Raw genomic sequence first — 20471 nt, forward strand, 5'->3', positions numbered from 1 at the left:
AATATTGCATTTTAACATGTCACTCACACCACTTAATCCTGACAGGAAAATCTATCTGTCACCAAAAACCAAGACCATAGTATGTTCAGAACAAAAGATACAAATACCAGAAGTTCTGCTGTAGTACCAAGGTCAGCCACCAGGAGGCCAATATTTGACCTTGACCTTTGCCTTCCTACAACATACCAACATACCAATATCATCACAATCCATACAGGCATTCTGCTGACTACAAATGTGTGGAAACACAGACACACACACACAGACACACCACCAAAAACAATACCTCCATTTTTCATGGAGATAAGAACAGTCTTTGTCCAAAGTTCTTTGATAACTATGTCTACACATTTTGTCAGACAACTTTGAACTGTTAACTCTGAGGTTTTTGTAGCCGTAAACTTCCGAACGCTTGTGCAATCAACATAATTTTGATATATACCACATTTTGGTCCCACAACTTCAAAAAGTGATGAACTGAGGCACGTGTGGGATTGTGTGGAGCAGAACTCCAGTCAGAAGCTCTGAGGAAGCTGTCTGATTGAAACGTACGCAAGGCAGGAAGAATACCTGGTTGTGTGTAAGAAAATCATGTTCAGATGGTTACCACCATCTGAGTGAATTGACCAGGAAACTCTTGCGAGACTGCCCAAACATGACCTGCACAAGAGGTTGCTGGGACATCTCCAGCATCACGTCATTCGTTTGTAACCAGTGCTAACAGACGAACGTGCTTTTTCGACCTCCACCATCTTTCCCGCGCTTTCCACGACCTCTTCCTCAGCTTCGACCACCCAGACTCGCCTTCAGGCCCAGTTTTTATTTTTCCCTCCACGGCTGAGTTTATATCGGCCCCTCAGAATCCCCTTTTTGTCCTGAGTTTTTTTTTCCCCAACTATGTACGGAGCCGGAAAGAGGAAGATACGAGTGCCCACGCAGTACGCCATGTCACCCATGGACGACCCTGATATGATCATGAATGGCTTTCTACTCCGGCCGACAAGCTCACGGAGCAGCTGAACAATGAGATTCTCGACGTTTCCAAACACATAGAGCAAATGACTAACTTGTTCCATGAGCCTGGGAGGTTTGCTGAGTCAGCAGGACCACGTACAGGCTGTCCTCCGCAGCAAACAGCCGCGACTCCACAACACCGTGCTCAGGAATCCTGCCAATCAGGGTGAACCGCTGGATCCGCGACCGCCAGGAGTATATGTCAGCTGTGAAAGGTGCGCTGGCGTCGGGCGCACTGCTCTTGGACACAGTTGCAAATATCTGTAGATTAATAAAACAAGAATCTACTGGAGTCATTGGCTATACATGTACTTGACTGACTATAAATCAATAGTGATTCAGGGCTCAAAATACCGCCTGCATATGCAGGTTAGTACAATGGGACCTGTGCAGGTCTACATGCATCTACCCTGCATCAGTCCATGTACTAAATTTATATACATGTAGGCGTATGTGAATTTTAAATTTTATGTACAAAATGTAGTGTATTGAAGTTTGATAAATTAATGGCAATGGTTTTTTTAACAGTCTCGAGTATGATCTGTATAATTAATTCTAAGAGGTACAAGTAAAATTTGTCTGGTACAGGTAATTTTCCTTTGTTACCAGCATCAGTACAGGTATGCAGAACAAAAGTATTTCAAATCCTGTGAATGTACAACGGTAACAAATGTTATATAGTATTTTTTTAATCAGGAAAACTCATGCGGGCAAATCTGAGAGCTAAGGTATTAATATGATCTGGCCTTAGAGTGTTCATTTATATGCTTAGAAATGTATAAATTATGTTAACAATGAGCCATAACAGCTGAGGTTAAACACAGAATTGTTTGTGAGTGACACGTGTGGCTAACAATAACCTGATTAACTTGGACATCAATCAGTTATGTTGGAGTCAGTGCAAAGTTGAATCAAATGTTGCAGTTAATGTTGTGTATTAAGCTACGGTCACAACCCGCCGTACGTGCTTCTACGTGCTGTCTACGTGCAAAAACGTGGGCAAACGTAGGGCATCCAGTGTGTACCGCCTCCGTACGGAATCCTACGGATTTGGGAGCACACAGACACGCCGTAGAACTTTAAGTGCATGTAAAACTTTTTCTATGTGCGGTCTGCGGATTCACCACCCGTGCGAGTACGAGCGACACGCGTGCCGTGCGGAAGAAGCACGTGTTTGTACGGCCTCCTTACGGTAAAGTTGCAATCGCACAGAGATCGTACGCTGTAAGCACGTACAACTCACTTACCACTTGCGCAACGTACGATGCATGCAACCACTCGTGGCCAGACTTGGCGTGCAGACCATACTCTTACACCTTGTGCAACCGTGCGATTGACGTGCGTAGACGCCACTCCCTCCCCACGTTTTCAGAAAAAACGTAGCAGACGTAGCCTCCCAAAAAATGTACGGAGAAAAAGCATGTACGGCGGGTTGTGACCGAGGCTTTAAACAGGTTTACCTTTCCTCTATACTGAACCGTTGTGAGTTGGTGTAGTCCTTGTAGTTTTAATCCATTTATCAAACCATACCTCAGAGCTGTAGAGCGGTACACGAGAGCCTCATTCCCAGCTTCTCCTGTGAGAAAACATACATTGTTGCACATAGGAGTCTATGACATTTTTTGTTTGTTTCGCATAACCGGTAAACCGCCTTTAGGTATAACACACCAGTTTTGTACATGTGCGTACATGTACAAGCTGCGTAACACCGGACTGTAAGGTTTTGAACCACTTACACCGGGAAGATCCCCTACCCTTTTCGATAAGTCCGGTGGGTTCTTTAACGTGTGTGGGGTGTGGCTCTCCCAAACACAGGACCTCCATTTTACGTCCTATCCGAGGGACGTCCCTAACCGAAGCTAGGTACTCATTTCCACCTTAGTGAAGTGAGGAAATTCGTGTAAAATGCCTTTCCCAAGGGCACAAGATCGGTGACATGGGCAGGGTTCGAACCCGCGACCTCTGGGGTGTGGGCCGAACGCGCTACCGACTGCGCCACACGACCCCATTGTGTTTAAGAATGAAAGTTGCTTACATGTAGCTCACAAAGGCTCTCTGACTTGAACCATCATTCACTTCAGTTTTATAACACATGCATGGTGATGGGACTGAGCCCAGTAAGCACACTTTAGGCACACAGGGTACACTTTAATCTTGGAGAACAAAAGTGCCAGATATGTCTCCCATATATAGAAATGTGGTTGGTTTCCAATACATGGGCTATGATGTGGTTGTCTGCTCTGTGTAATCAACTTTACTAGGAAGGGTTACTGTTTGGATTGTGTACCAAATTTTCCACTGATAATACAGCAGCTGGATGTTCAGCACCATGGCAAGAGTCATTCAGCAGGATTTCTGCACAGCAATGCAATCAATCAAGGCAATTTATGCAAGTCATACCATTTTTTAAACTCAGTTTTCTTTCAATTGCTGTGCTGTAAAAACATATCTTGCATGACCTGACCACCACATAAATAATAAAAGTGTTCTTGTTGTTTGTGCTCAAAAACTGTCCCCATAGTGCCTGCCTTAAAAGGGGTTCTTGATTTTTTTTCATCTTTCGAAAACAAAATTTCACAATGTCATGTAACGGGGGGTGCCCTAATTCCGACTTACCCCTAATTCCGGACTAGTTTGGAAAATCATTGTTGCAGCATTATGCATGGGTGCATGTGCCTATATATACCCAGAGGAATGGATAAAGTTTACGTGTTGCTAATGGTAATCTCACAAAGTTTGTTCCAGTTCGTACGCTCCAACAACAGATGAGTGAATAATCTGTTTGAATTTGACGCTTCTTTAAGGGTTGAGGAGCGTGTTAGAAATGCAGTTTTGAAACAGCCACTTTGGAACAAATCGCGTAATGGTAAAAAGAGGACATGGAACATGGGTTGGAATTAGGACCCCTCCCGTTACCTTTCAGGATATGAATCACCCATCTATTTATGCATCAAAAGATAAAAGCCAACAGAATGCCTGCTTCTTTCTTAAAATTTCTAACTCCCCCATCGACTCTATTACTGGTAATTTTCTGCAAACAGACATAATCAGTAATCACACAGGGATCAGGGCATTATGCACTGGAAAGGTATGTAAGTGAGAACTTAATATTACTTGTGTCATTTAGCCCCTGTACACTTGAAGAAGCCACACAGGCAAAACCAGTCGTGTGACAAGTTGAATAAAAGTTCTAAACAGGAACTATGCGGCTACGGGTGTCTTACTGAGGGACGACTGCGTGTGCAAGATGTCGGTTTGCTGAGGAATGAATCCTCTTGAATTCACATTGCACACAGGGACAATTAGTAATGATAATCTTCTCAGCACTTAGTACCTGTGATGAGGATATATTGGTATGTTCCATCCCAGAAAGGCTCCACTGATATGCCCCTCCCCCATCGGCCAGGTGGTCGGAGAATAGTCTGTACAGGCACCAGGTGTTCTCCTGACCACTCATAGATCTGTAGGACAACAACCCACAACATGCTCAACATACTATCATGAAAGTTCATCTGTGTTGGTAGTTACATGTTTAAAGTTAAAACTTTTGTTCCAACACAACAAATTCTCACCTGGAGCTTTCGACCAGTCACTCTGGTCTTCCTCAGTAGACTGACCCAGTGAAGCTTGTCACATGGCTTCTTTGAAGTGTGACGTCAACACTGGGTCAAAGGTATCTGGCAGACGATGTCGACCCCGTCGCAGTTCAATGAAGGGTGATGGGCCCTGATGTATATGTCTACCAGATACCTTTGACCCAGTGTTGATGTCAAACTTCAAAGAAGCCACGTGACAAGCTTCACTGGGTCGAAAGCTCTAGGTGAGAGATTTGTTGGTGTTGGATCAAAAGTTTTAACTTTAAACATGTAACTACCAACACAGATGAACTTTCATGATAACCCACAACATACACGTATCATACTGTTATCATGAATGTGTTGGCACTGCCGCAGTAATCATAGTAAAATGTTGAACTTTATTCCAAAATGATTACAGATAAATCAAATTTACAACGACCACTGTTGCCTCCATCAGGATAATTAATGACCAATCACTTCCAAATGTTAAGTCACAAGAATTGTGGTTACAGACATGTGAATTTATTCACATGTGACATTAGGGATACATGACGTCAGCAATTGATCAAACGTGCCAGGGAGTTTATATCATCCAACCTTTCTATTAACTTACTTAACTGATGGCTGGAGTGCCCTGATACATATGGCATCCTTTAACGTAGCCCTGCTTAATAGAAACAGTGAACAATATATCAAACTCCCTGGCACGTTTGATTGACTGCTGATGTCACATATCTGTAAAGTCTCGTGTGAATAAGGTCACGTGTCTGTAACTGTAACTCTTAAGAGTTTATGTTTTGAAGTGCTGGTTATTAATTATCCTGATGAAGGCGACAGTGGTCGCTGAAATTAAAATCTTACTGTTGTTCCTCCAAGAATAGCAAAATGGTTAGAAATGAAACCAGATGTTAGTGGCCTGTTGTTTGCATGGCTATTATGGAAAAAATTTACTGGTAGTCTCTAAGAATGTATGTTGCTATTCAGAATGTAATCATCAAATAAATGATAATTTCTTAAAATTAGTTGGTGTGCTTGAAAGTTGTATTCATTAACATTAATATTGCCTAATCTCATTTCAAATTTTACCTCTTACAATTACAGGCATTTGTCTGAAATTTGTCACTTAATTGTACATGTGCCAGCTGGACGTTTTAAATTTTGTCACATATTAAGCAGCATAATGAATTTATTCTATAATTCTTCCTATTAAACATTGAAATCAAAAGCCAACATGCCTATAGTTTTTCAGTTCTAGCCAAAAATCCCAGTACTGCTACATGTGCATGCAGAAAAATTTTGTTTATTCATATTTACTACAGTAAATATCTTCTAAGTAGTAAGCTGTGACTTCCAAATACAGTATCATTATTTTAGTTGGCCTTTTGTTGTTTCATTTAATTGAAATGTCTACAAACACAGGGCTTCTTCAGTCTTAACAAATACATTCAATGAAACTAGAATGATACTTACTGTACTGTAGGCATATAAGCTGTCATCTGGTATTGTGGTACAGACAGTTGGGTACCAGTTGGTCTTATCATGTGTAGTTACTATGAATGTCCTGCAGAGACATCAGTTCTGAATCATTCTTCACACACACAGCAAGAGGTTATATCACAGCATCACAAATGTATCAGGATATTTTGCTGCCAAGGCATTTCACCATCACATGTAGCTAAATATCTGTTATTAGGGTTATTGTTAGGGTTTAGGGTTGAGGTTAGGTTAGAATGAGCATGAGGAGTTGGCAGTACATAATTATGTAGACATCCCCTTCACCACAAAACATTCTGATGGCTTGGTGCCTAAATGTCTGGAAAGCTCAGTACCACAAATAAAGCATCAGTCTGTGTGGAAGAAATCTTTAACAGTCACACCCCACCTCTATACATGGTAGATTGCCCAAATTGCCCATAGCAATGTTGCCCATCTTTACACTGAAACTCCTAGTCATCTCTCTGGCAGATAACAATAAACAACCACTAATATCTGAGATTCCTGTACTCCTAGAAATTGATACAACCTGTACCTGTACTTGTAACAAATCATAGCCCATTATGTACCAAAAAAGTCAGCCAATATAATGTTTCCATCAACTACACACAACTTCTAGATTTGTGTACAAATTATAATGTGTTGACTTTTGTTTCTGACATTTTTTGGTGTTGGTGCTGGTAGAATCGTATTGCCGTAATGTATGTGTCGCAATAAGCGGCTACTTTCTGTCTAGGCGGCCAGCACATCATGGCGGATTTTCGTGCCGTGCCGCTGAAATCCGCGGCCAAATTATAGGTCTTTACGCAGGTTAACTGGCAGCTTCAGCGAAGAAAACCACAAGTATTACATCTAAAGATTATCACAAGTGGAGAAGTTGATAGTTTGGGTGTTATTTCTTTATTTTCAAGACTGGTTTGTTAAATGATCTTCGCCGGATTGGAACTACACGTTCTGACAGGCGCTCCGTACGAACTTGGCAAAGTCGTAATTTTCTCAAATTCTGTCCGTCATATAAATCAAAAGATCATAAAATATGATTATTAAACTATTTTCTGACCGAGTATAGTCAGCAGTTTGGGCCTTATATCAACGTGGAGACCGTTAAAAACAGCCGTTCTGGGTGCCCCATACACATGCACCCTGCCGTCATAGCGTGTTTTCTGTGCACTTTTGACGCCGTCAAAACGTGCTGTGTGGCATGCTTACATAGCTCTAGAATGATTGTGTTTTCCAGCTGACCTGTTGGTGAAGCTGTATGAAGTGATGTGAACTGTTGGGCTGAAAGTGCTGCTGTAGACTGGGATGAGGGGCTGGTCTGCTGATGATGTCATCATGTAGACAGTAACAGCCTGACAGCTACACACCATGACATACTGCTGCAGCTGGTGCCCAAATCCATGCACGGAAATACTGTCCTCATCAAACAGGACTTGCATCTCAAAGTACTGTACAGGTAACCTGAAGGCTGAGGAAACATTGTTGACACAACGTCCCAACTTAGACTTAGGAACTCAAAATTTTAAAGCTAAATTAAATTGGACGTCAAAGGTCTGGTAGATTTAAAGAAAGTATTTCAAATGCTTAGGATTAGTGACAGTAATGTGAGCTCCCTTGGGCCACTAGCAAAAAATTAATCTCCAAGCATATTCTGTGGGGCAAATGGAGTCTATATTGTCTATATTACAAATGTAGCTATCCTGTAACTGTAACCATGTAGGCAATGGATAAAGGCAGCCAATATAGACTGCCCTTGCACCACAGAATCTGCTTGGAGATTAGCAGAAAATGTGAATTTTGGCAAACAACAGGCTGAGCATTAAGGGTTAAGGTTTACCAACTGGAGGTTTAAAATCAAAACCTTCTTGGGTATACCTTTGGTTCAGCAGTGTTCTAGTAGTTAAGAGTAAGGTAGGGGCTACATACCTCTCACAGTTACTACATGTATAACAGTTGTGGGTGCTTAGTCGACAGACTGTAACTTAACTTTATCACTTCTGGTTCAGAAGATCAGTGTATTGGTGTAAGTTGGAAAATTCATATCCAAATCACTACGAAAAAAAAAGCTTTTAAAAGCAACACCGTATTGTAAATAACTGAAATAACTCCTTAATAATAGAATGTAATAATACTCTCCTCAAGAAAAACATGCAGTTATACATGTAGATTAGCTTGGTAACATTGAAATTTAGTATAGCCACCGTGGATTAACTCTGTTAGAATTGTATTTTAGTATAGTTCATGTATCTACCCTTGTTGTTTCTTCTTTGCCATACATTGTACCAGTTACAGTTGTTGTTAAAGTTGATTATGATTATTATGATTTTAGTGTGAATACTGAAGGTGACATAAGCAGGCCTACCTGACAGGAAAGTGTTGAGTGTGTTGACTGCCTGACAGGTGTGGGTCCTGTGATGAGGCAAGTACTGGGACACGTCAGTGTACATCTGCACCAGCTGACGACTCCCTTCACGCAGACCCTCAGGATCATACCTGCCCACAGACAAGCTGAAGCCCACCCGGCCATGGACTGACACATTCCCATACACATGAGTCAGTATCAGGAAGGAAGTACCTGAAAACAATATTTTGTACCATCAAATCATCATCATCATCATCTATCATCCTCCGAAGAGGTGGAGCATACAAAGTTAGATCTCCAGAACTGTTTGTCATTCATCACAGAGATAAGTTCCTGGCCCTCCAAGCCTGTTTCAGTTTCTATATGTTATGTATACTATGTACCATCAAAATACTGGACAATTAATCCTAAGAACACTGAAAGATAAATTCTTAAATATTGAAAGATAAAGTTCTGAAAGATAAAGTTTTGAAAAATTCACAAATGATAATAAATGATAGTGGGGTCCTTTTATCATAATTGTTCAAAATCTCAACTTACTCTCATGTTTCAGGGCTCCCTGCATTAAGGTCTTCATGTCCAACTTATTGAATAAGCCATGTAATAAAATGTCAGACTGCTTGGAAATGACCACATTGCCAATAAATGTCTTCCTCCCTGCAGATAGAAAGAGGCACTGTTAATGTCTTCAGTCAGAAAGTGAAACAATTCAAGAAGCATTCAGCAAAACTTAGTTTGAAAATATTGTGGAAAAGACGACAATGGTAAGGCCACACTGATTTAATTTGATGGATGACATCCACCCGAGGATTGATTTTCGCCGGTTCTAAAAAAAAATCACCTCCTCCGTGGCTCTGGGTGCTATCCTCCCAGGCTGCAGAAGCTCCATAGAACTCAAGAACTCAGTACAATGCCGACTCGTAAATGCTGCAAAAAGCCAATATGTGCCGGCTTGTCATAAAAGTTGCTATATACTACCACAAATTCACTATACCAGCTTTGTATTCCTGTGGTTTAGAAGCATTTTTTTGTCTGGAATTTTTTTTTATTTGCCCATGCACACTACATGTAGTTTGGGGGTCTTAAGAGGATGTCATCCATAAAATTAAGTCAGTTTGGTCTAACAGAAAGAATACCAAAGCAGGTGGAAGTTTGAACGGTATCAACATGTACATGACCTACCGGTGATGACCTGATCACCATGGACCCTCATCATCCTGCTGACCTCCACACCATCTATGTGCCCAGTAACCCTCAAGCCAGCTGTCACATGGACAGATCCCATCCTCACACTTCCATGCACCTGTCTTCTTCCATCTGTCAGTACAGACAGACGTTCCCACTCAGATATGTCCACTCCATTCACAGTCTCATCTGGACCTAACTGTGGAAGAAGGAGGGAAAAGAAAGGACTTAACAAGAGTTCCACGTCCTTTGCCAGATGGCGTTAACATTAAATTTTATGTTAAATTAAATGTTTCTCATTGATTTAACAATCACTCACTCACTCACTCACTCACTCACTCTCACTCAATTAATCACTCACTCACTAATAGAATTATATCAGTTGACCATATCCTCCACCCATCGAGTCTTATCTTAGCAAAGAAAGTTATTCTAGCTTTTCCTCATAAATTGTGCAAAACAAATCCTGATTTGAATAAGTTAGTAACTTATTCAAAAATGTTAAATGATGTTCACCGTTGCTTAACTTACAAATGAGCAATTGCCATAATGAAATCTAGCATTTTATCATCAATTATGCAAATTAGGTCATTTACATAATCAACATCTGCTAATGTTCCTCTCATTCTCAACTACATGTATATATGTCACAAGTTTGAATAGTCCTATATTGGAACACAGCAGAGTGTAGAATTTTGTTGATTATGCAAATTAGATCCTGATTTACATAATAGTTATCTGATTACGTCAAGCAATACTTAAGTTACAATGTACCTACTTTATAGAAACCAAAAGTCATTACCATCTGTCCACCAGTTCTTGAGTTATCCTCCCTTGAAGATTTTTAAACAAATGCTCTAGCCCTGCAGTTCCATAGTCAGAAGAACTACAGTAGGGGAGTGGGACCCAAACTCATGCTTCTTCCGGAGCAAAAGAGCTACATGTGTATGTATCTACATTTTGTACCACTTGAAATTTGTGAGCCTAGCATTTTCAGATCACCAGATAACAAAACAGGAAATTCCAGTGCAGTAACATGACAAGTTGCCAGGGGGCCAGAATCTGATCATTTTGAGGTCTCATCAAGATCTACCCACCTACTGTACTATGTTTCATGATAATCCATTCATAGCTTCTTGAATTATGCTGCTAAGGCCATACCAATTTAATTTGTTGGTTCTCTCAGATTTTTTCAGAAAAAATATGAAGCGACAGGGCGAAAAGAAATAAAAATAAAAACAGATCTAGGCATCCTGTTATAGCCTCAAATGCTGCCATGAAGTCATCCGAACAGGCTGGGTTAATATTTTTAAAAACAATGAATTTTGAACTTTTAATCAAATCACTGCATTGGCAATTGGTAGATAGAAAAACTGTAACAACTAGGAAGAAAAGGACTTTTCTCCACTGTTGGGGGTAAAATATGAGTATTTTTTATTTGATTCAGAACCAGAACTTTTCTTTTTTCTTTATTTTTTTTGCAAATCAAAAAAAAATGAAGAGGCGCATCCAAGAACCAACAAATGAAATTGGTATGGCCTAGACCACATACACACATTCACTCTAATATCATTTAATATGTGAGACATTTACTGCTTCACATACCTCAATATCGCCAATGATCCTGAGTGGGAATCTGAAAGTCTTTTCCTGTATGGTGCTGGTGGATTGTGAAGTCAGCCAGACGTTGTGAAGGACAACACTGTTCAGGGCACCCCCTAGCTGGAGACTCTGTGTCTGCACCACACACTGCCACGTGTGCAGACCAGTTATCACTTGAGTACTGGACCTACAATGTATACAGGAAGGTAATGTGATGATACAAAGTTTAATGTTTCGCAGAGGCAAAAGTATTGGTACCGGTGTGTGCTCTTCTCTGGCATGAGACAGACTTCAATGTTAGAAAAGGTTGTCCTGTGTTTTGTTGGGGGATGGGATGGTCCAACGGTCCCATTTGTGGTTGCCCCCCAGACAAAAAGCTATGGAATTCCAACAGTCTACTACCCAATCAGGTGTTTCTGACCAGATCTGCATTTTGCCTTTTCTGTCAAGACTTTTAACAAATAAATCTAATATGCTTCAGTTTCTCTCCTTGATCATCAGGACACAGTAGTACATTTTGAAAACAAAATGTTTAGTATGTTTAAGTACATAATCAATAGAGTTCACCCCACAAAAAGGTCAAAATTTACCTCCTAAGGACAGCAGAGCTGAAGATGGGGACATCTAGCCCAGTGAGGAGCCCTGATAGTACAATCTCAGATGTTGTCAGATGATTCTTTAGACCAGTCGAGGCCATAAGTAGTTTTCTACCCATGATGTGAGTTGTCTTGTTCAGAGTTACCCTGAAATGAGACTCTGATTATTACAAGATAACTGTCAAATTGAGGATCAAGATATTCCATACTTCACAGTCACTCAGACACATGTAACATTATTTATATATAATGTACAATATGTACCATAATCTTATTGTAGTATGTACTATTGCAGGGCTCAAAATACCTTTTTCTGCATACCTGCACTGGTGTAGGTAACATTGAAAATTACCTACACCAAATATTCCCTGAAACACTTAGAATTTTATCATTAATAGGTGGTATGAATCATAATAAAACTATTTCTTGTTCACTTCATAGGTGGTATAAATCAAACTTTTTGCAGCAAATGAAAGTCCACACACACACTTAAATTATGTATATATCATGTATATGGACTGGTGCTGGTTTGGTGCAGGTAGACATCAGAAATCTTGCTCAGCGATTTTACTAGGTGGTATTTTGAGCCCTGCACTATTGCACAACTGGCAAAATTCACTTATCAGAGGTGTTCATTAGTCCCTTAATCAAGAACAGCAACAAGAAAATGGAAACTTCAGACTTCCATGAAACCATGATGTTTACATGAAAAGGGGCTCCGTTTGCCTAGAATGATGCGATGTACATGTATTACCAATTTCAATTACAAATCTCCTTTTTTATCATGCAGCTGTCAACGAGGCCATACGTGTATAACTCCAGAAATACAGTAACTGAAAAAAAAGTGATTTATGACTTTCTCACTATGAAACAGACTGAACCCAGCTATATCCATTACAACCTCAGTGTACAAAAATTTTAGGTTGCCCCACCTAATAGTATAAGTTACTATATAGCTACTTTCCTCAAATTAAGTAATGTTACATACATGAGCCTTTGACAATATTTCTAACAGCCTTTAGTTAACTGATACTAGTAATAGCCATTAAAACCTAAAATTAAAAAGCATTTGCCAGATACAGTGGTGCAAGCCAAGTGGGCATGATTTGGGGGGGGGGGGCATTCTTCAAATTCAGGTAGCACACTAGGTTCAAAAATAGGTCGCCCCAAGTACAATTTGATTGCCTGGGGCAACTGGGCAACCAGGTATTTTGCACGCTGAACCTAACATAAGGGCCATGTGGAAACATAGACACAGACAGACACACACACACACACACAAACAGACATACCAAAAACATTTCCTCCAATTTTCATGGAGGTAACCACAATGTGAACACCACCTAAAGTGCTTCATCTGTCAGTACCAACTCAGGGCTGACCTTTGTGAGTTGACATCTTCCAGATGAACCCCAGTAGTTGTTCCTGAGACAGACAGTTGAGTAATGATGACATCCTGGAATCTTTTGTGGTCAGAGATGATGTGATCTCTAGTTAAGGTCATGGCTCCATGTTGAAATTCATTGACAAGTATCCCATTCAAGAAGCCTGGTAGGAGAAATAGTAACCTGAATGTCAACAACAAGGACAGAGAAATTTTCAGTACCAAGGAGACATTTCTAGTACTAAGGCCATACCAATTAAATTTGTTGGTTCTCGGATTTTTTTTCAGAAAAAATATGAAGCGACATGGCAAAAGAAAATAAAAATAGAAAAAGGGTCAAGCCATCCTATTATAGCCCCAAATGCTTTGATAGGAGCCATGAAGTCAACACAAAGGGAAGGGGTTAAAATCTAAACAATGCATTTTGAACTTTTAATTAAACCACTGCATTGACAGATGGAAAAACTGTTACATCTAGGAAGAAAAGGACTTTCCTCAACCGTTGGGGGCAAAATTTGACCATTTTTTAGTTGATTCAGAACCATAATCTTTTTTTTTTTTTGCAAATCAGAAAAAAATGAAGAGGCAAATCCAAGAACCAACAAATGAAATTGGTGTGGCCTAAGGAGACATTTTTAGAAATAAGGAGACATTTTCAGTAACAAGGAGGCATCTCCAGTACCAAGGAGACAAGTTTAGTACAAAGAACACATTTTCAGTACCAAGGACAGAGGCATTTTCAGTACCAAGAAGACATTTCTGTACCAAGAAGACATTTCTGTACCAAGGAGACATTTTCAGTACTAAGGAGACATTTTTAGAATTAAGGAGACATCTCCAGTACCAAGGAGACAATTTTAGTACAAAGGACGCATTTTCAGTACCAAGGACAGAGGCGTTTTCAGTACCAAGAAGACATTTTCTGTACCAAGAAGACATTTTCTGTACCAAGGAGACATTTCCAGTACTAAGGAGACATTTTTAGAAATAAGGAGACATTGTCAGTTACAAGGAGACATCTCCAGTACCAAGGAGACAAGTTTAGTACAGAGAACACATTTTCAGTACCAAGGACAGAGGCATTTTCAGTACCAAGAAGACATTTTCTGTACCAAGAAGACATTTTCTGTACCAAGGAGACATTTCCAGTACTAAGGAGACATTTTTAGAAATAAGGAGACATTATCAGTAACAAGGAGACATCTCCAGTACCAAGGAGACATCTCCAGTACCAAAGAGACAATTTTAGTAACAAGGACACATTTTCAGTACCAAGGACAGAGGCATTTTCAGTACCAAGAAGACATTTCTGTACCAAGGAGACATTTTCAGTACTAAGGAGACATTTTTAGACATAAGGAGACATTCTCAGTAACAAGGAGACATCTCGTACCAAAGAAACAATTTTAGTACCAAGGACACATTTTCAGTACCAAGGACAGAGGCGTTTTCAGTACCAAGGCATTTTCTGTACCAAGAAGACATTTTCTGTACCAAGGATACATTTTCAGTACTAAAGAGGCATTTTTAGAAATAAGGAGACATTTTCAGTAACAAGGAGGCATCTGCAGTACCAAGGAGACAATTTTAGTACTAAGGACACATTTTCAGTACCAAGGACAGAGGCATTTTCAGTACCAAGAAGACACTTTCTGTACCAAGGAGACATTTTCAGTACTAAGGAGACATTTTTAGAAATAAGGAGACATTATCAGTAACAAGGAGACATCTCCAGTACCAAGGAGACAAGTTTAGTTCTAAGGACGCATTTTCAGTACCAAGGACAGAGGTGTTTTCAGTACCAAGAAGACATTTTCTGTACCAAGAAGACATTTTCAGTACCAAGGAGACATTTTCAGTACTAAAGAGGCATTTTTAGAAATAAGGAGACATCTCCAGTACCAAGGATACATCTCCAGTACCAAGGAGACAATTTTAGTACTAAGGACACATTTTCAGTACAAGGACAGAGGCATTTTCAGTACCAAGAAGACATTTTCAGTACCAAGAAGACATTTCCTGTACCAAGGAGACATTTTCAGTACTAAGGAGGCATTTTAGAAATAAGGAGACATTTTCAGTAACACGGAGACATCTCCAGTACCAAGGAGACAAGTTTAGTACTAAGGACACATTTTCAGTACCAAGAAGACATTTTCAGTACCAAGGACGACACTTGTGGTACTAGTATATTGGAAGAGAAAGGATGTATAGAGTATTGTCTCTTGATCACCATTGTTGAGAAGGTTAATATATAATAAATATGTGTTATATGCATTATTTGAAATGAAGTGAAATGCATTATTAGTGGTGAAACAGACACACAAACACACACATAGACAGACCAAAAACAATACCAATGGAGTTAACAATGAAGTTTCCTCATCACCTTGGATAATCATGTCCCCTGTGAGGTGCACATTTCCATGGATGGTCTTGGCTGCAGTAATGACCTGAGAAGACTTGGTGTCCATGGTCTGGTCTGCCACCTGAGTCAAGTTCACCTGATCTATCCGGCCGTTCTGTGATCTGATATTTCCATGCACATGGACAGGCATCAGGAAAGTCTTCTGGCCATAGATGATCTTCCAATGAGAATTAAAAAGAAGATTATTGGACACCTGTTCATTATTACTGCTTATAACAAGTGTATTTCTGCAAGCTACTGGCACGGATAATAGAGTCTTGCTTTTACATACAGTATTTGCAGTTTTATAATACAGTATTTGCAGTTTTATTGCGGTCAACATATAACGCAGGAATTAATATACAATGTAGTTGTCAAGATTGTATGGTTGCACTTTGTTTTCCAGAAAATGACTTCTCTAATTATATTAAGGGGTTGTTATAAAAAGCTACATGTACCTGCACACGAGAGATATTTCCCATTGAATGCAGTGGAAAATGAAGCACATTTTGTTAGTCAGTGCACTCACTTTGAAATCAACAGAAGCAGACCACTTCTCACAGCTGCCACTTTCCCCATCCTTAGTGAAGATCACCAAAAGACATTTACATGATATTGTATGTCTCTACTAAGATCACAAAACCCACTCATTATGCAGAACATGAACTTTTCATTATCCACTGCCTTCAAAGAAGTCAAACCTCATAATAGCAAGTGTAGTTACTGTAACGTTAGTAGTATTAGTTGATCAGACAGTAGTTGTATGTTCCCTATCGCTTTGTTTTACTTTCTTTGACACTGTAGAAGCAATGAGCCTTTTTTCATGATTTTGCAAAATAGAGAATTTTTCTAACCTTTCCATCCAAGTCCAGGGACAGGTCCAGTCCATCTGTCTGTCCTCCTTCATGGAGACTGATGTTCCCTTCGCTGATGACGTCTTTAAACATCACGCCTGTGTAACACGTGTCCGTCACCAGCATGGCTAAATGGCAACAACAATTTGCTCGTCACCTTTCCCAAGATCTTACATACCGTAACATACGTTTTATTTATTAATTTTAAAAACAGTTGGGTGGTACCTAGCCTGGGTACCATCCTGGTTAGTTACGTCTGCTCCCACAGTCACTACCGACCAACTGTGGGAGCGGACGTATACTAAACAGAATGGTACCCAGGCTAGGTGGTACCTTCAGTTTAGGACAATACTAATACAGTACTGGTGGAAAGAGTGGTCCAGTCCAGACAATAGAATAGACAAAGAAATTTAAATGCAGGCCCCCATAAGCCAAATAGTGTCTTTAACCATACTTGAATATACAGGAACACATCATCATCATCTTCATGCATTGACTCTTTGGGATGTGGTTAGGCCAGGGCTCCAGCCAGCACCTATTTTTTTGTAAATCGACGGAACTTTGGGACACGTGACGAAAAGATTTGTAAGCCAAACTGTCAACCTTGAAGGACAAAGTCAAGAAAAAATCTAGGGTAAAAAATATAGAAAAATCCAAAGGACCACCTAAAATCATACTCAAACGCTTGATTTGCCTCGCAAAATGCTGGAAATTGTGTTTCCGAAGGCTTGAAAATTCCAAATCCTCCAATGGTAAACCTGCTGCACTATTCTTGCCCACACCACCCAGTCTGCCATGGCTGAAATTAAGTGGGGTACCTGAGTTTCATTTTCTGCCAAGGGGACAACCAAAAGTCAGACTGTTTCCCCATAAATTCTGACTGGGCCTTGGGAGTCTGCTGGAAAAAGAAGAATTTGGCCAAGAAAGAGTAAGAGTTGGTCAAGAGTCGAGTTTGCTGCACCTGAAGCCTGTCAGGGGTCGCTACATCAAACGGCATAAAAGTAATCCCTTTCTACGCTTTCCTAACCGCGTTCCATGAACCAGTCCCTGCGACTTCCTAAGGCTAGGTTGGAATGTGGCAAGAAAACCTTTGCTTATCGAGGTGCAGTGGGCTGGAATAAACTCCCACCCGGTGTTAGAACTGCACCGTCGATACAGACATTCAGAACACTGTATGCTCAAAGTGACCTCTGACTTCCCTCCCTTATTACGACCTGGCATGACCCCGATTACGAGTAATGGATCACGATTATGATTTGTTTTTGGTGTAAATATTGTTGTATTTCCGTGTATATATGTGTCGTACCCAGGGCCACTCTGAAAAGCAGTGCTATGACACTGAGTAGTGCCACCCTGGTAAAAGAATACAGAAATAAATAAATATAATTCTACTCTTTCCAGCCGCCTCCCAAAGCCTGGTAGAGGTTAGCTGGACTGCTTTTCCCACCAACATGCATAACAATTTGAGACATCAGTTGGCCTAGACCTACTAGACACAAGACAGTCATTCACTAGTACATGCAGGGAAATTCTACATGCCGTTCAGATTGGTCTACATTTGTACATGGCAAAAACTTTGTCAATACATGTTGTTCACTCATGCTGTAGGACTGATACATGAATCACAACTAGAACTGAAGGGCTGTTGTAGTGATATAATAAGCCAGTTCATGCTTTGAAGTGTGCATGTACCATATGATTAATTGTTGCATTGTAACAGTCTTGTGATAATCAGAACTGATAATTCAACAACCTTCCTGCTCCAACTGTAACACATCAGCTCCATTCAGTAACCCCTGGACAGTGAGACATGTCATGGATACGTTCTGTAGAAGGGTCCTGTGTCCATGGATGGTCTGGTTCATATGCTGGACCATCACCCTGCCAGGACTCAGGTAGGACATGTCCACTCCAGACAACAGACCTAATGAAATACACAATGTACATGTACATAGCCTGCAGTAATATAATGGTACACTCTCAGCAATGAGGAGTAGAACAACTTGTGCAAGGTTGGACTGTAGCAACAAACTAATATAGTGGGTTACACATGTCAGGGATTGGAATACAACACGGGGTATTCCATATCGCCGAGGTATCGGCCCGACCGTGGGTCAGATTGCCTGACGGTTGTAGGCCGGAGGGAGATCCGACTCGCGGGAGGGCCGGGACCGAGGGCGATGCGGAATACCCCATGTTGTATTTTATTTATGTCATACCTACTCAAGAAAACACGTCTTTCAATGTAAGATGAGCCAAAAGTTGGTGCCACTAAACCCCAAAAAAACCTGTATTCGATTTTCAAAAGCGGCACACGCAGTTAGGGCAAAACGCGTTTGAATCGGTTCTATGGAAGCCCGGGCCATACCGTAAAGTACGGCCCGGTCCGGAACCCGTTATCAAACATTATTGCAGCCCGGGTATGATATAATGTACCATGGACTATGGAAGATGGCACCCAGGCCAGAGCCTCATCGGAGGGCAAAAATCAATGCGCGCGTGGATGTCATTCATATAATTAAATCAGTGTGGTCTAATGTACAAGAAGTTTATGAAGTTTACATTCTTCTCAATGCTTACCTGTCACAGATATGTTCCAAATGGAAACTTCCATAAACACTTGTTTTGTTGCCACAGTTACAGAACCATCCTTCTTCACCGCATCACTTGTTACATTTTGTAGCTGCATCACTTCATCGACCTCTCCTACAACCATCAGATCGGCAACGATGTCAAGACTGCCTGCAAAGGTCTTCTTCCCTAGTACACTCTGGTGGGCATGTGTGAACAGTGTGTTCATCATCAGGTCTGTTAGGTTCCAATCAGACAATTCATGTACAGTCAGCTGCCCAGCAGCCAGTTTAGACAGGTGTACCTCATCTTGGAATGTCTGCACCCCACTACTGTACTGTGTAGCTTGGATAGTCATCACATCATCAGGAAGGTTTAGTCCATCCACTGTTCCATCAACATGTAGCTCTGTTAACGTCACTCCATCTACAAACACTTTGGAGCCAACAACCACCTGGGGCCCAGTAGTGACAAGGGCATCTGTTAATATTGCATTGACATCAGCGCCATTCACCAAACCTTCAACAGAGAGGTGGTCTGAGATGGAAACGTTGCCGAGGAAATACAGGTTGGATTTCAGATTAGCCGGCACGTCAGCAAAGGTGAAGTCAGTCCAGAAAGACCTTGAGTCCGAGGACAAATGTGCTGACATGTACGACTGGCTGACAAGAAGGACATTCTCTGGGACATTGTCAGGCTGGTGAGGTCCTACTGTGTTGTGGTAGAGATGAGTCACGTCCACACCATCCACAAAACCATCCACACTGCAAGGTGGCTGGCAGACCAAGAAATCTGCAAACGTCTTCACCCCAGTGATTATCATAACACCTGTATCAATAAAGTTTAACAAACAAAATCAGCCTGAGGATATAACCTGTAACTGAAAATGACAGCTATATTTATATAGAAAAATACCGAAACTTGTGATTAGCCCACTCGATTGTAACACTTTATCAAAGACTGGTGATATCCCTTATTATTTAACTGATTATGATATACAAAATGTAGATATGTTAGGTTTTAGTCGACATTAGGTCTTATTCAACACACTTATTTTATTGTTGTTACTCTCTTTATGTAGTTTGCCATACATCGTACCATGTGCAATTGTCGTGCAATAAAGTTCTTCTATAATACTTTACTTAATAATTCTTATAATATATACAAAACTCCCCATTTTTCTGGCGTACAGTACATTTACTATATAATATCAGTCTTTTAGAAGAGTCCTTCATATGAAATCAATATTCGATGCCCAAAACTCAAACCATTAGCGTTAACTATCCCAAACACAGTTTACAGGTAAATAAAGATCACAAGTTGCAACATTACTAGTAACAAAATGCCTGATCCTCAACCATCTGAAAATAGAACGGGTTGCATAGTATTTGCTTGTTTGAAACCAAACAACATTATCATATTTT

General features: G+C 40.5%; 1 protein-coding gene across 1 annotated transcript in view; it reads right to left on the bottom strand.

The window, feature by feature from the left end:
• LOC109467656 overlaps positions 1-20471 on the bottom strand; it is a 41469-nt gene that overhangs the window by 6047 nt on the left and 14951 nt on the right. The window contains exons 11-25 of the mRNA XM_019765698.1: positions 19057-19875; positions 18230-18400; positions 16477-16604; positions 15605-15800; positions 13214-13379; positions 11826-11978; positions 11239-11422; positions 9631-9832; positions 8989-9105; positions 8449-8661; positions 7329-7554; positions 6063-6153; positions 4349-4475; positions 2475-2590; positions 1068-1275 (exon numbers count right to left, since the gene is read on the bottom strand). Coding sequence (XP_019621257.1) covers positions 1068-1275; positions 2475-2590; positions 4349-4475; positions 6063-6153; positions 7329-7554; positions 8449-8661; positions 8989-9105; positions 9631-9832; positions 11239-11422; positions 11826-11978; positions 13214-13379; positions 15605-15800; positions 16477-16604; positions 18230-18400; positions 19057-19875 — 3117 coding nt within the window. The remainder of the gene's footprint in view (positions 1-1067; positions 1276-2474; positions 2591-4348; positions 4476-6062; positions 6154-7328; positions 7555-8448; positions 8662-8988; positions 9106-9630; positions 9833-11238; positions 11423-11825; positions 11979-13213; positions 13380-15604; positions 15801-16476; positions 16605-18229; positions 18401-19056; positions 19876-20471) is intronic.

Source organism: Branchiostoma belcheri, unplaced genomic scaffold, assembly GCF_001625305.1.
Source record: "Branchiostoma belcheri isolate BF01 breed outbred unplaced genomic scaffold, Haploidv18h27 scaffold186, whole genome shotgun sequence".
Lineage (NCBI taxonomy): Eukaryota > Metazoa > Chordata > Leptocardii > Amphioxiformes > Branchiostomatidae > Branchiostoma > Branchiostoma belcheri.